General features: G+C 43.5%; 5 protein-coding genes across 5 annotated transcripts; 3 read left to right on the forward strand and 2 right to left on the reverse strand.

Moving 5' to 3' along the window:
* Positions 1 to 589: 589 nt before the first annotated feature.
* Bfra_004158 (putative alpha beta protein) lies at positions 590 to 2203 on the reverse strand (the record flags this gene model as incomplete). Its single annotated transcript, XM_037334563.1, has 1 exon — positions 590 to 2203. One exon carries the CDS (start codon positions 2201 to 2203, stop codon positions 590 to 592), a length of 1614 nt encoding a protein of 537 aa, XP_037193097.1.
* Positions 2204 to 3317: 1114 nt separating this feature from the next.
* On the forward strand, positions 3318 to 4718 carry Bfra_004159 (putative spo7-like protein; the record flags this gene model as incomplete). The annotated part of the gene is made up of 1 exon (XM_037334564.1): positions 3318 to 4718. One exon carries the CDS (start codon positions 3318 to 3320, stop codon positions 4716 to 4718), a length of 1401 nt encoding a protein of 466 aa, XP_037193098.1.
* A 2864-nt stretch (positions 4719 to 7582) lies between these two features.
* On the reverse strand, positions 7583 to 8971 carry Bfra_004160 (putative integral membrane protein; the record flags this gene model as incomplete). The annotated part of the gene is made up of 4 exons (XM_037334565.1): positions 7583 to 8007; positions 8073 to 8520; positions 8575 to 8645; positions 8761 to 8971. 4 exons carry the CDS (start codon positions 8969 to 8971, stop codon positions 7583 to 7585), a joined length of 1155 nt encoding a protein of 384 aa, XP_037193099.1.
* Positions 8972 to 9774: 803 nt separating this feature from the next.
* Positions 9775 to 11176, forward strand: Bfra_004161 (putative acyl- dehydrogenase domain-containing protein; the record flags this gene model as incomplete). The annotated part of the gene is made up of 3 exons (XM_037334566.1): positions 9775 to 10272; positions 10334 to 10947; positions 11008 to 11176. The coding sequence occupies 3 exons, from the start codon at positions 9775 to 9777 to the stop codon at positions 11174 to 11176; spliced, it is 1281 nt and encodes a 426-aa protein (XP_037193100.1).
* A 1116-nt stretch (positions 11177 to 12292) lies between these two features.
* On the forward strand, positions 12293 to 15051 carry Bfra_004162 (putative short-chain dehydrogenase reductase sdr protein; the record flags this gene model as incomplete). The annotated part of the gene is made up of 3 exons (XM_037334567.1): positions 12293 to 12973; positions 14268 to 14417; positions 14470 to 15051. The coding sequence occupies 3 exons, from the start codon at positions 12293 to 12295 to the stop codon at positions 15049 to 15051; spliced, it is 1413 nt and encodes a 470-aa protein (XP_037193101.1).
* Positions 15052 to 16074: the final 1023 nt, after the last annotated feature.

Genomic DNA, 16074 nt, shown 5'->3' on the forward strand with positions numbered 1-16074 from the left:
ATGATATGGCGATGTAATCACGAGCATAATCATGGGAATCGGACTGGTCGGGTCGGGTCAGGTCAGGCGCGCATGTGTGGAGGTTATATTATATACCCAGGCCGCTTTTGGAAGATACGGGATACAGCAAGCAATGGTGTTGGATATTTCACGTGTACATGATACTAGGTAATTTTGGTAATTATTTATATTGGTTGTATGGAATTTTGTATGTGAGTATCTTCGCGATGCTATGCAATGCTGTGCATTCATTCTTATTTTAGTCTGTCTAAGTTTGTGGATCTATATCTTCCATGAATGCGTCTGCTGATGGGTGACTGGGTGGGTGGATGTATTGTAGTTTTACACGTATAAATATAAAGAAAGAATGAAAGAACACCCTGCTCGCTCTACTCGCCATTCCAGATGTAAATCTAGAGTAATTAGTCCGTTCCCAAAAACTCCAATCCCATACACAATCCTGTATTCCTTGTCCCCCTACAAAACTAAAGCTCAACCTGCAAAAGATATCTGATACAATACCGCACCATGCCCCCTCCCAATCCCATCCAAAGATCCGCTTCCCCTTTACAAACTACATACATACAAACTACGATCTCTCCTCAACCTGCACCCCCAGCTTCTCCAAAACACTCTTCATCTTGCGATTATCCACAGTCGTCTCCTTCATTTCACCTCTCATGAACTCATTGAATTCTTCCCATCCATCTAGATATAAATGATGGCCTGCTTTTTGAATAATGACGACTTTTGCGCTACCGTTTTCGAGTGCTTTTTCCTCTTTCGATGCTGTAGCGAGAGTTTTTTCGCGCTCCTCTTTGCAGGCTTGTTCGGCGGCGTAGCCACCGGCTACGTCCATCCAGTCGTTGTCGCCGTACATTAAGAGGATGGGGTAACCGTGTTCTTTTTGGGCGAGGGGTGAGGGGGAAGTAGAAGACGAAGAGGAAGGAATGGGTTGACGGCCTACGCCATGGATGCGGCGGATTAAAGGAGAGCGAGCAAAGGCTCCTGGAGCGAGGATATAGGGGAGTGCGTATTCGCCGGATCCGCGTTGGCGAAAGAGGGAGTAAGCGTACATGTGTAGTGCTTCGTTTTCGTTGCTGGGGAGATGGGAAAAGCGGCGGGATGTCCAACCGGAGACGAGACGGGGTCCCAAGGGGCCGGCCCAGCGAACGAGAGAAAAGGGTGATACGTTTGCATCCCAGAGGTAGGTGAGCCAGAAGGGGAGGGGTCGCTTGGCGGGTTCGGATTTGGATTTATTGTCTTCGCGTTTGTTGCGCACGTTTCCAAAATTGTTGTTGTCGCCGGTGGTGCGTCTGCTTGGATTGGAGGAGGAAGATGAAGAGACAATATCTGCTTCTTGATCTTGTGTAAATTCGCTTGCGAGAGTAGATTCTTCGGGCTCGGGCATGGCCGCTGAGGTAGCATAGGGGTCTTCAGGGATTCCCACTGGGGAGGCGAGTATCAATTTGTTCAGATGTCCGGGATATTTAAGCGCATATGCAACAGCCATGTAACCACCCATACTGTGGCCCAAAAGTGTAAATTTGTCGAGTTTCTTTAGAACGCGCCATTCTTCCAGCGCATCAATAAACCAACTTTCTGTCTCTGCAATTTTGCCAGCTTGATCCTTGGCACTTATTTTGAAAGGTGGCCGGGTGCTTCGTCCCATGCCTAACATATCTAGAGCGTATATTTTCCAACCTGGCACTCGACTTAATCCCTCAAAGTTTTTGTAAAAGAATCCGAGACCTGCGCCATAGCCGTGAAGCATTACTAATGTATCCTCAACCTTTTCTCCCACTCTTTCCACGGAAAACTCATTCAATGCCCTGTTCTTCCCACTCAGTTTCACAAGATTCGAATGCCATTGTCTTGGACCATGAGGATCGTTTATAGAATTCGTTCGTACTGGAGCAGATACAGCATTCGGATCATCGTTCACTGATAATGTTGATGTGCCAGCCGAGACCGGCGCAGAGCCAGTCTGAGTATGCGTAGGTGGCTTTTGTAGATATGGAACGAAGGACAATACAGTATGTTCTGCGACAGCCGGTGAAACGCTTGCCCACCACTGACTGAATGCTGGCTTATAACCTAGGGGAAAGAAGCCTCTTGCAGGGGCATTTTCCTTGGAGTTCTCACGGCGAGAAGCGAGTGGAAATTGTTGGCTTCGAGGAGCCTCAGTATCAGAGGTAGCCATTGTAGTATAGGTGGTAAAATTGGAGAGTCGTTTCAGATACGGGAGAACAGACTTTCGTCCACTGAATGTGTCTGATGGTCCTGATCGCAGTAATAGCGATATGAGGTTTGTTTGATACAACTTGAATGATTGGGAGGCAACTCTTGCACCTCTCAATTACTTATAAAGAAAGTAATATTACTTCCACTGTCGGCGGAGTTAAGGACTTTGGAATAGGTACGGCCGGTGGACGCCACTTTAAATGTTCAGCCGGCTGATGATTTGTCGGGAGTAAGGAATTAGATGGAATAAAAGATACTGTGAGGATTAATAAGTATACTGTACTCGAGAGAAGAGGTAGCAAGCAGTAGAAATCATTCGATGATTTGAAGGGGTATTTAAGGGTTTATTTGATGTACAAGAGTCAGACTTATTAGATGCGATTTGTAGGTGCTTCTGAGGTCGTCATCGTAATTGCGAATGCGAATGCGATCAACAAAACTCGGTGATCGGAGCAACCACCAATCCGGAGTTCCATAGAAAGAGTCCTTGGAATGGGATAATATTTCCTCTATTCGCATTCGCTTCATTCCGATTGGACCGGACTACAAAACATACCTATATTGAATGAATTTGTACAGGATATATGACATTGTGTGGTTTGTGAAGTATTTATTGAATTCATTGTAGAAATCTGGTGGTTGGTGGTGGTGGATTTAAGATAAGATATTTTGTCGAGTTAGAAAACATCCTCCACCCACACCGATGACGGTGTCAGCTGCTTGCATGAAAGTATCCAAAAGAGAGACACTCACACCCACGCACCTAAAAGTTATTATTGCCGAGCTTCTAGAATATTGAACCTCAACCCAACGAGCCAACATCACTACCTATCGGTGAACTATGCCACCCCATATTGCTCCACAACTCCAAATTTATTCTATTGGTAGCTGATATTGGACTTTGTTTACCAAACAGCGCATTTCATTTTTTCGTCCTTCAATATAACTTCATATTTCCCAACATTTTCCACTCATTGCGCACAAGCCTCCAATTCCACAGTTCCACAATAGCTACGAGGAGAGCATGATGATAGCGCCATAGCTTCAAATACTATAGACGTTCATCCATCGCGATGTCTAATCTCGACCAGATAGTTAAAGGCGCTCCGTCTCCAGGAGCCCATATTCCTCCTATCCCAACTACTGGTGTTACACCGTCCGAACCTTCCATTACCGATCCTCTCGCATCCCTTCCCTCTTCTCCCCCGCAGATCTACCTCAATCTTCTAATCCTCGAAGCTTCACTTCGCGCGCAGTGGCTGCAACTTCGCACACGAAGGCGGCAACATGCGTTCTTTTTGAGTTTGTTGGGGCTATGGATTATATGGTTTGGATATGCCTTGTTCCTGGCGCCGAGAGAAGATGGTAGTGGTGTAGGCGGATCTGTATACTGGGTTGTGGAAATGACAGAGAAAATGTGTTTCATGGGCGGTATAGTGACAGCGCTATTAATCTGGGGAACTGGACAATGGGAACGGGGTATTCGATGGCCGCGAAGATTTGTGGGTATTACAAACAGAGGGCTTAGAGGATTTAATTGTAAGCTGGTGGTTATCAAGCAATCATGGTGGAAGGAATTATTGTCGGCATTATCATTTCTATTCTCATACGGCCTGTTCTCGGGCAGTAGCGGTGGGAGCTCATATCGATTTGTGGATCAATCGTTATTGAAAGAATCGGAGAAGGCTACGAAGAATGGAGGGCATCATGCGCTACGGAATATACACGAAGACGATGATACGAAACGTTATGAAGAAGACTTGGCACCTGGTGGAGATTACGTGAAGCTTTTATTGCTTCCCAAACCTTTCTCTCCTAATTTTAGAGAAAATTGGGATATATATCGTACAGAATACTGGGAAAAGGAAAACGAGCGACGAAAAATATTACGACAGAAATTGAAGGACCAGGAAAGGAAACTAGCAAAGCAACAAGGTGGATGGCTATGGTGGACCGGGTACCGCGGATGGAGTTCAGGGCATGCGACGGATGTTGAGAAGATTCATCATCGACCTCATCGACAAAGTACAGCATCGAAACGTGATAGGAGTGCAAGCGTACGATCACATTCTCATTCTCGCAATTCGTCTCGAAGCGCAACACCTACTGCGGAAGCTGACGAAAGACCCGGCAGTAGTCATACAAGGAAAGCCAGCAGCGCATCTACTGCCTCTGAACGTAGGAGAAAGAAGACTCTTCCTGTTCCAACTACTGGACAGAAACTCGCACCTCCTTCTCCCAGAGTGGGAGCCGGAGGTTCCAGATCATCTACTCCTGATGTTCCATCGCCGTTAGTTAGAGAAAGTAGCTTCACTAGTCTCTCTTCTCTGGATAGTGAGAGGCCGGTTACACCACTCTCAGGCGATGCTGATTCCGCAAGTACCAGATCATTGAGATCATCTACTAAAGCGAAATCGGGTAGTTTGAGAGCCTCGAGAATCGATGCTTTGGCAGCTGAAGGTGATGAGAAATAGAAATAGATATCCTTAATGCTATGAATGTCTTAACTTTACCTCCTTCTATTCATGTTTTGCTAGTGATCTTGCAAGCAGTTTGCCATGTTGTATCTGGCGGCTATTGTACTCATATCATGACAATTGAGTAAGTTTTAAGAAAAGGTAGCACTGTTGTTCTTAAAAGTTGAGTGATTTCTAATTGTTAGAGGTGGATGAATACAGACATCTATCTGGACGAACACAGGTCACCTGAGCATTTAAAGTATGAAATCCCTGAGCCAAGTGACTCGAAGGAATAGTTTAATTCTTGCTACTGCTATAGTCATGTCACTTCCCCAGGAGTTCGTTCTCAAGCTCATTGTTGATTTTAGCATTGTCTCTATATAATTCGTATGTTCTAGCGAGGGAGACATACACGAACAGTCTGTTCAATTCCGAATTGTATTCACAATACTTTCTGTTTAAAGTGAGTTTTCTGGTATGGGGTTAAGTTTTTCCTGGGGAATACTGGAGGTATACAGGTAGGGAAGTTTGTGGATTTTGGATTTTGGATTAGAGTAAAGGTAAGATTACTTTGTTTTGCTTTACTTTATTGCTATCTGGAATAGTAGGTCTGGCTTCTGAATTTGATACACACACAATACGATATCTAGAAGATTCAAAATCACATTAGCTTGATAGTTGTTCAGAAATAAGTATCCTCAGATTTTATTGAGATTCTAATCATAGTCCGTAGAATCTTATCGGGCTGATTGAATTCCTTTATTTTCTTTTTTGATATGGAGGTACTGATCTCATCGAGTGGTTGATACACACATAGCTACCTAGATAGTTGTGATTAGATTGGGTTACGCAAGCTCTTATGTTAGCAGTGGTCGTATTTATGAGAACGGAAAGAGAAAGTCATCATCCATTGAGTGATGGCGGTAGTGGTGGTGGTGAAGTTACAATATTAGTGATGGACAATGAGACTTTGCACTTCACTTCGGTGATACTACTGATAGTCAGTATTAACTTGGATGATACAACAGCGGAAAGAGATTCCGAGAGGGGAGGTTATGTTTACCCTGTGACAACCACATAGTTATTTGAATCAGAACATTCTCTAGTGTTATCCCATATGAATACATATCAAACTTTCTCAGAGATACCCGCATAATCGAGGAATAGTAATTACTAGTAATATCAAAATTTCATCATGTGCATGTACATAATACCAAAAGAAAGGAAGAATATCAACTCAAAACACGAAACTCACCCTTCCCAAGTAACATACCATCTATTCCTCTTGCTTTTCTTCCCTCTTCCACTGGGCCACACTCACTTACTCATTCCCCCCATCGCATTTCATATATAAACGCCACAATGTAGATCCCACCTTGAAATAAAAACATCTGCCGATAATATACGCCTCTCACTCTTCCGTAATACCACCTCGCTACTAAAGTTTCGTATATGCACCTTTTGGGTACGGTAATTTAAGATTTAAGCTTGAAGTTTGATTTTTATCATGTCGTGGTATTGTGTGTGTGTGTGTGTGTGGTATTGGGATTTAGAGTTATATTTGGTGTGCGAGGGATGCATGCTGCGGTGGTACTTTGGGGTTTGGAGTTTTGTTTATCTAGTGGTGAATCCTTGGGTGCGACTTTGAGTTTGAATATTGGATATTGGATGTTGGATCTGGAGATGTACGGGAATGTGGGATGGGATGGGGATGCTCGTTTGGAGTACCCCGAGATAGAGAAATACTAAGTATCTAGGGAGGTAGTGAATAAATGAATAAATGGTAGGGTAGCATGTGATGTGGGGATGGGATGGGATGGTGCTGATTGTGTGGGGATAGTTTGATTTGGTATGCTATGTATACTGTTTAGGATGATAGTTGGTATCAGGAAATGGATGGATGAGTAATATCTAGAAAGGAAGATGGATGGATGGATGGGTGAATTCGATCTTTTAGGTATATACCTAGTTACCTTGCTAGTATTTGATTCCTTTCAATGGATGAATAAGTAATTCGTAAGATCCCTAGTGAGTGCAGATATAACCCCCAGCCCGAATCTAGCACAGATGGATAGATATTCTTCTCTCCTCGCTTTTGTATTTCCCTCATTAAAGCAATATACACGTGTCATTTATTATACAAATCCAGTCATCCAAAATTCCAGAATGCCACCCCTCCCAATGAAGTTAGATTCCCCCATTCCCAAGTACATAAAGAAATCAGATCATCACACCACAGAAACAATACCCGAACATCGGGATCGCACACCCTGCATGCATTGTATGCATCACATGTGTCTCCCCTGCAACATTCTCGAAAAGGAAGGACCTAATTCTGCCCGCGTAATGTTAATTTGAGTTTGAATCTGGATTTGGATGTCGATGAAACGTTAAACTCCGAGGAGTTCTAGAAGGCGATTTTTAATATCCGATCCTGGGACTAGACTAGGACTGTTGCGTTTCGTTTCGTCTGACGTGAGTACCTATCCTCAACCGCGGTTGTAACGTTCAGCGTGAGATGGAATTTGGGAGCGAGATGGAAAATGAAATGTGGAAAAGATGTCGCATGATTATGAGGAGATAGACATGGAAGGGTATGTTGAGAAAATACTCGGGTGGAGAGAAGAAGTTTCAGAGGTTTCTTGAATTAATAATGTAATGTACAAAATATATTGCTAGATAATTTACAAAATTCCAAGGCCGCGAAGCATAAGTTCTCGGAGACTCTATCCATCCATTGTAGAATTTTTGAACCTCAAGTTCAAGTCCATGTGTAATACCATCATTATATCCAACGCCTTTCCATGCCAACCTATAGTATACCATTCCGTAAACCCTTCGTTTCATACAAAACATTGTTCTACCAACCCTGATTCACCTCACCTCTCAGCCGGCAACCTACTAACCACAATCTTCGTGCTTTTGTAGATCCCTCCTCCATTATTTCCCTCAGTCTCTGGCGGCGTCGCGCCCCTCAGCCTCTCCTCGCTATCATTCCCCTCGTATATGGTATCACCCCCCTCAATATTATTAACCAGATCTCTCCCATACTTCCCCTCATAAGTATCTTTCCACATCTTCTTCTTCGCGCCTCCGTTCTCCAACTCATATTCATTATTTTGTTTAACGTAATTCTTCCTTAATTCTGGCCCCGAATGACCATTGTGATTTGAGGCGCCAGCAGATCGACCCATTAATGAGGGGAAGAATCGATCGAAGAGGGGTTTGAAGTGAGGGAGCGAGGCACACACTACGCCTATGTTGCATTCGATGGAAGACCAGACAGCACCGCCTACATTGTCATCTAAATGACTGTTAGATAACAAATCTACTGAAAAAATTGCTGATATCAAAAGAAGAAGTACTCACAAGAAGGATCCTGCGATGCTTGAGCGCCTTGCAAATAATAAAGTCTAATCATGCCCGTGACGACTACAAATCCCCCCACCGCAAAAACAATCATAAGCGCATATTTCTGTCTCCTCGGTATCTGAATCGAGTACAGCATTTTCATTGGCAGAACGTATATCACCAAATCCTGAAATATATCCAAACCGGCATTGGCATAGAACAAAGCATTGACTTGAATACAATGTCCCTTATCCGTAACAGGTTGTTCCCAAGCCTTGGAAATCGGCGTACATTGAAAAATAGTCGCAATAACGAAGGATATAGATGTAAGGGTCACAAAGGCCATTACACCCCAGATGAGAGTTCGAAGGACTTTGGAAGTGGCTAAACGAAGATAGAGAATGAGGATAGCTATTTTTGTGACGGCCACACAGATGAAGTAGATAATTTCGCCGAAATAATAGAGCTTAGATTTTTGTTAATATGATAGGAGATTCATAGCTGAGTTTGCTGAATTCACCTCTAGAGATGCACTGAAATTTGTATTTTCAGGCAAATCATATATATGTTGACCCAACCCAAATTTTACTTCTGTTAAACAGGTCAGTCACATTCATGAGTTTGACATTTGTTTCACCCCATCGGCAATGGCATGACCCCGACAGCAAACAGAAGATCATTGTATATCTTTTCAGAAAGAACTCACGATTAATTGGATCAAGATCAAAAGCTATAGCCAAAACCCAAGCAACGATTATACACCAGTCATCGGATCCAAGTCCACCTTTAGCAAGCTTCAAACGAGTCCAAATTCTTGCTGCTACCACTATTGTAGTAATCACCAACATAGCAGAACATACTCCCAATATCTGATCCACCTTGGAATCATGCGGTATATTGGGGTCCGTAGCTGACATTGCGATTTAACTGCTTTAGAAATATAAATATAAAAGTCGGACAATAAATAAACAGTTGGTTGCTATTCCGAGGAGATATATGCAGCTTTTGTGCAGAAAAAAAGGTGAGCGGACCCAATACTTAACGTCAGGGGCTGCGCGGCAATGGCACAGTAAATATGATAATGAAGGATCAACAACTATCATTCTCGAAACAAATTATACATGCCGGTAATCCTACCTATGTGAATCCTCAACAGGGTTGTAATCTTGCCCGTTGAAGTGGTGAAAAACATATTGAGATTCGAATGCAGGATACCTTATCATACGTAAGGTCATACCCCCCGGAGTCTTTGAATAAAACGAGTTAGGAAGATGATACTGTACGGGACGGGAATAGCGTTTTATGTAGGGGTCAGCTCAAGGGCTTGTATTACAATAGGATCGTGGCATGCAGTGCTTGACAAATTGGCAATGCCTGTAAAACTATCGGCCAAGAGGCATGTCAGCAATGGCCTGTCAGAATATCAGCGATAATATGATAACCCCTGTCACCAACATCCTTCCAACGAACTCGGGTATATGCATATAACCGATCACGCCGATTCGACAATTCCGCACTTTACATCAGCCCTAGTCTGATTTTGGAATACTACCCCTCATAAAGTTTGAATTATTTTTTGTATTTCAACAACTCTCAATTCTGATTTTCTATAAATAATTTGCAAACAGACAAACAAACACAGAGTTTCACATAATATTTCTTCTGAGAACTTTCTGACAGCACCTTTCACAAAAACTATCCGTTCAAGAAACTTTACAATATGCCTATTGACTTTCAACTCTCTGCATCTGAGGATGGCATCCGAAAACATGCAGCTGCATTCGCTGCTGGCCCTCTAAAGGATATCAAGAAGGTGTACTCCGCGAAGAAAGACGAGCAACAATTTCAATCATTAAAGCCTTTTTATGCTGATGCAACAGCTGGGGGCATGATCAAAGGCTTGATAGGACCTCATATTGGAGGAGCAGGTGGAAGCTTAACCGAAGCAACCATCTTAGTTGAAGAGATGTATGCCGTTGACCCCTCTGCATCTTTGACAATCTTTGCAACTGGATTGGGGTTGACACCATTGAATTTGGTTGGAAAAGAAGAGCATAAAGAATTTTTGGAGCCATTTTTGAATGGTGAAGGGGCACCATTAGCAAGTTTGGTATTCTCCGAACCAGGAGGAGTTGCAAACTTCTTGGAGAAGGGTGCTCCGGGGCTCAACACAACAGCCACACTTGAAGGTGATGAATGGGTACTTAATGGAGAAAAGGTAAGAAAAACTTGAAGAAAGCCGAACCCACATCTAGAATTAAAACTAATCCGGGAAACAGATGTGGGCTACCAATTGTGCAGGCTGGGACTTTGAAGGTGCAGACCTTCAATGTGTAGTCTGCCGTGATCCCAGTGTTACCTCAGATGACCCCGCTGACGCAATCATGATACTGCTCGTAAGCAGAGCCGATATTGAACGTAATGAAAAGGGAGCATTCAAAACACTCAAACATGTAGCAACTGCCGGACACCCTGCTTGCTCTGGTCCACATATCAAATATACCAACTTAAGAGTTCCTACTAAGAACGTTCTATGTCCACCAGGTCAAGGCGTTCCTGTGGTATCTGGAGCCTTCGATTGTTCTGCTGTTTTGGTCGGTGCCATGAGTGTCAGTGTTATGAGAGCCGCTTTCGAGGCAGCTCTAGCATTTGCCAAAGCCGATAATCGGAGAGGAGCAGAAGACTTGTTGTCAAGACAAGCTTTCGCAGATATTCTAAGCGGTATCAAAATGAAGGCAGAAGCTTCCAGAGCTTTGACATGGAAGGCAGCTCACACCCTTGAGAATGGACCAGGTGATTATAATGCCAGACGTGAATTGGCATTGGCGGCGAAGATTTATTGCTCAGAAGAGAGCGTCAAAGCAGTTACAGAGGCCATTAATGCTGTTGGAATGTAGGTTCCCCATCACACTATTCTCCACAAAGTATGAAGGTCACTAATTATCCATCATAGTACTGCGTATAGTACCGAGCAGCCCTTCGGAGTTCTGTTGAACACGGCCATTGTCTTACCAATTTTTGACGGTGGCAATGTAGGCATTCGTAGACGACATATGCAAGAACTGATGGCATCAGACTCGTATGATCCTTGGGCTTCTTCCTTTGGTCCATCCAAAGCCTAGAATTAGTACATCCAAGTTGGATATGCTGGCTACTTCGTGAGGGAAATGCAATTTCATGTATACCGGGGTTTGCAATTTATATGCCAATGTAAAAATACCATAATTTAGATAGACGTCCAAAATAAGCAACAAATGTCTTTTCATTGTCATACAGTACTTTGTGATGCCCAGAGTGCATAATTGCCAAAATCACACTGTTGAGAGAAAACTGTGATTGCATGCCTCAGGATATCTTTCTTCTATCCAACCAAATTCCCAGTTGGCACTAAGGCAGCCATCCCCCGAAATGGTCAGTTGTGGAGAAGCTTAAATGCTTACATAAGACGATACAGTAATACCGCAAAATGATTCCACTACCAACTGCAATACCATCTTTACCATCTTGATTTGTATTGATTGCGGAATTGTCTGCGCTCATCACCGCCGCTATTCTACAATCCTTGACAAGCACTTGCCACAATAGTATCAGAATTGATCCAACTACTATGTGTTCTTGGACAGAGTGTGGCTATTTTAGGGCATCTAAACACACTCTTTGTCTCTTATCGCATTGATTCCAACATCGGCGATAAATGCCTTTCACCAGATCACGACATGGATTACGACAGATCTTACAATGCTAACACAACACCATAGGATCATACAGCACATGCCCCATTCACCCCTTACCTTTGCATCAGAAGCAGTCAGAATCCCTTCGACTCCGTGACTCCGTGGCTGCTTCCCCGTATATGCTTTATCGTCAAGGACAAGGATATATGAATCCCACCATCACATCGTGGCAAGTAGGCTTTGATGAGCACTACTAAGATACCTGTACGTCCGTCGCTGTAATGATACGCCAATCCTAGAACTACGGGGCGCTTGCAGTCCTTGGTTGTAAGTGACCATAGAATGAATCCTTACATAAATAAGGTCTAGTGCATCCACGGCCGTCCCGTGGTGGGGCTCACAGTTTTGATTAAAATATATGTATATGGTAATATACCTCCTCACAAGCAAAACCTCCACATAAGCGTACGGCACAGTATACGTATTTCTACCACTTTCAAATCGAGTTCCCCCATTTCTCCATCCCAAACAAATACAATCCTCAAATCAACAAGAAATACAATCATGTCTTCCCCAGGACCTCTTTTCATTGTCGGTACCGGTCCCATGATCGGATCTCACATTCCCCGCCTTTTCGCGACCCACACTTTTACACACATTGCACTCTTTGCACGTTCTGAATCCACCCTCTCTGCATCCCGCGACTTCATTACCGCCGCAGCTCCATCAGCTAAAATCCACACCTACACAGCCGATGTGATCGATACCCCCGGTCTAACATCCGCTCTCCAGACCGCCGTTAAAGAAGTCGGGTCCCCAGAAGTAGTAGTCTACAATGCGGCCCGCGTCAGCTACGGAAATTTCGGCGAGTACAGCGAAGCCGACATTGTTGAGGATTTCAAAATTCCAAACTTGGGATTGTACACAACTGCAAAAGTGTTGCTTCCAGGTTTACAAGCATTAGCAAAGGAGAAGCCGGAGTCTCACCCTTCGCTTTTTGTCACCAGTTCGCCCATTATTTATCAACCTTTTGCACCTGTGTTTTCACTCAGTATGGCAAAGGCTGCACAGGCGAACTTGGTTAAGTTGTTGATTGAGCAGACAAAGGATGAGGTGCACGTTGCTCTTGTGACGATTGGAGGTCCAGTCAGCGAACAAGAGCCGGTTAATAACCCAAAACATATCGCTACTAAGTTTTGGGAGTTATGGGAGCAGAAGAAGGGAAGCAGAGATGTTGAGTTGTTCGTCCAGTAAGGAACAGCACGGTGATTCTGCGTAGATGGATTATTGCAAGACTTTAAAAATAGATTGCTTTGAGCTAGATATGATCAGCTTTATGACACCAACTCATGATAATATTAGCATTCGGGCCATCTTTTCAATCATGTTCTATGTGTTTCCCTCAATTATCCTTACAACTAAACTTGAGGTTCGGTGAAAGTCCACTAAACCCATAGTTTTGTAACAGCCATTTGTTGTAATGTTGCCTCCACCACCCTCCTATGAAAATTTCCATTGTTTTTTTCATAGCATCTCTCTATCAAAGCTGTGAAATATACTCGGCATTCCTCTTTACCTTTCAAGATCGTCTAGGCAAACCCCGCACAGCTTGGAATTTCCCTTCAAATTAACAGGCGCTACCAAGGGCTAGCATGCTCCAACCGCGAAAGTTCTGAGGTAGGTCCTTTTGTACCAAATACTCATTACAAAATCTTAATATCACCTATCACACGTGATTACGTTAAGTTCTCACCGTATCCTTGCCACTTGAAGAGAATTGTCCGTCAATTTTGTCGCCAATATTTCATACGCTTTTCTTCCATCTGCTATCTTAGTAACTGCTTTTACATTCATACAGCAATTACTTATATATTCAGTATCTGAAAGGAAAGGTAGCAAGAACATATGGAATTTCCGTACCTCTTACTGTTTCCTCCCTCGTCATGATTTACATTTCTCTATCTCCGCAATTCGTCTTTCGCTATCTCTCACAATGATACAGTCTAGTTTTTGTGGGTATCTTGACTCAACGAAGCAAGTAAAGTTACCACTTCAGTCTCTTCACTAGTATGTTCGTTCCAAAACCGGTCGAATAGAAGAAAAAGGAGAACGTACCGGGTTTTCGAGTACTTACTTTGAAGCTCATTTTCTCCGCAATTTGCGATTGCCATCTTATCGATATACTTTGTGTTGGACGGTGGACCTCATGCAGGAACCTAAAGAAGATTTACATGCATCCTCACCTAAGCGTCAGAAGCACTTCGAGTGAAATACATTACTCATATTGCCTGCTTTATAGTGACATGAGGGTCAGCGCCCTCAGCCTGGCAATACCACCATGGAGTGGAGGGTGAAGCCAAGGGCGAGTATGCAGTAGCAACACAACATTTTTGACAGTGCAATGAAAAATTATATAGTTCGCGCTCTTCCCTCATCCAGTTTTGAGCTTTTTTTCGCACTCATCACTACTTTTGTGCCCATTCATTGGATAGCCTTACTTTTCTTTTAACAGTAACACTCGCTTAATCAGCGCCCTTAGCGCATCGCCCTCATGCAAGCTGCACGCCACGAGACAACCTCTTGGGAAGAGATGGCTTTAGAGCCAATCGATCAACACCAACAAACCAATCCCCCTGATATTGGCCTGTTACCTTACACTGGCATGGGATTTGAAAATGGGGCTGATTGGGTGAGTTTTTTTTTTCTTTTTCTCGTTGACAGTTCCGCTCTATCCGACCCAGTCATATGGTGATATCGAATCAGTTGGGGGCTTCTTTCTCGCACCAGTCTCCAGTGGGCCTTTCGAAGTCACGGGGTCGGAGACATCATTCGATTTTCCGAATAGTGCGGTTACAATATACCCTAATGTCGACTTTCACAGCTTTTCGGTTCCATACTTTCCAATGGAAGCATCTGTTGAGAATGGAAACTTTCTGGGCATGAATATGAATGCTATCGAACTAGATTTCTTCAACGGATTCCCAGGCGTTGATTATGCCAATGCCATCGCCCCCAATCATCTGGCCCCTATGGCTGGTCCGGCCATATACCCACCACTCTTCATTAACCCAGACAGTACTTCCTACGTACCGGCCCAAGCACCTGCTCAACAGCCTGTTTTCCCATCCGGACAACAAGCCCCCCAACGTACTATATGTACGCTCTGTCCACGTACTTTCTCTCGTCGATCTGATCTTCCACGCCACATAGCATCCGTTCACGGAGTAGGACGTCGCGCTCATCAGTGTCCCAGACCCGGCTGTGGAAAGACTTACAGCAGAAGCGACAAGGTTTTGGAGCATAGAAGAAAGGCAGGACATTAGTTGGCCAAGGATTCTGGATTGTTTGATTTGACATGGAGATTTTGATTTATGGTGGGTGGAGAGGGTGTGCAGAGAAGATGCTCTTTAGTTTACTTGGTGTCGCGCTTTTTTATGAAAACCACTTCTCTGCGTATGATGTCCCAAGTGAGAAGGCTCAGTTCTGTGATATCTATTTGAGTACGTCAAAGTAATGACCCCGTGATGGTCTGCCATCCTCTGAGCTGCGTTATAGTATGCAAATTAAAGGATTAATATGAAAATTAGACTTTGGGTAAGTTTCATGAATTGATGGTTCATTGCTTTGATCGCTAGATACCATCACCATATTTCAATCTTGGAAAGTCATTTGTGTATCATTAGTTCGATCATTCCAGCTCACTTTACCAGAATTTCTAACTAAGGATCATTGTAGAAGTAATTTGCGATCCCATCTTCACTTAATGAATAGAATAGGAAGATGTCTGAAGCGTGGCTACATAGGTTTACTACACACAAATCGTGTAGTTCCATCGAACATGAGTTGTGAATAATTGATTGGCGTAACAAGCATCTCTCTTAAACCCGGTAGTTGAGGAGCTTGTAGTTTAGCATATAGAGGCTGAAGACACCCATGTACTAGGTTATTGGGTCTAGAAAACCTGACTTTATACTCGTTAACTACGAAATCAGCCTTCGTCTTCTATAAATCTGAACTTGACTGGACTGCAATAAACTGACACATCTACAGTTTCTGTTGATTGTTTTGTCCTACGCCATGAACATTCATGTCACCCGATCCGCGCGATTTCCATAAATGCTTGAGAACCTTGAAAATAATGTATCAACTTTGAAAGAGGGCATCTATCCAAAATGGAAAGAGGTTATTGTCACATGTGCGAGGTTCTTGCCTTATGCACCTGAACCTTGAAGGCACTTTCCATATGAGCACTTTGTAAGGTCGAAACTTTCTACTCATTTATCTTGTCGGATTCTTAAGTTAGAGGAGCCGCAACATCAAACATAATCAGTTTTGCACATCTTCAT

This window comes from Botrytis fragariae, assembly GCF_013461495.1.
Source record: "Botrytis fragariae strain BVB16 chromosome Unknown tig00000050, whole genome shotgun sequence".
Taxonomy (NCBI): domain Eukaryota; kingdom Fungi; phylum Ascomycota; class Leotiomycetes; order Helotiales; family Sclerotiniaceae; genus Botrytis; species Botrytis fragariae.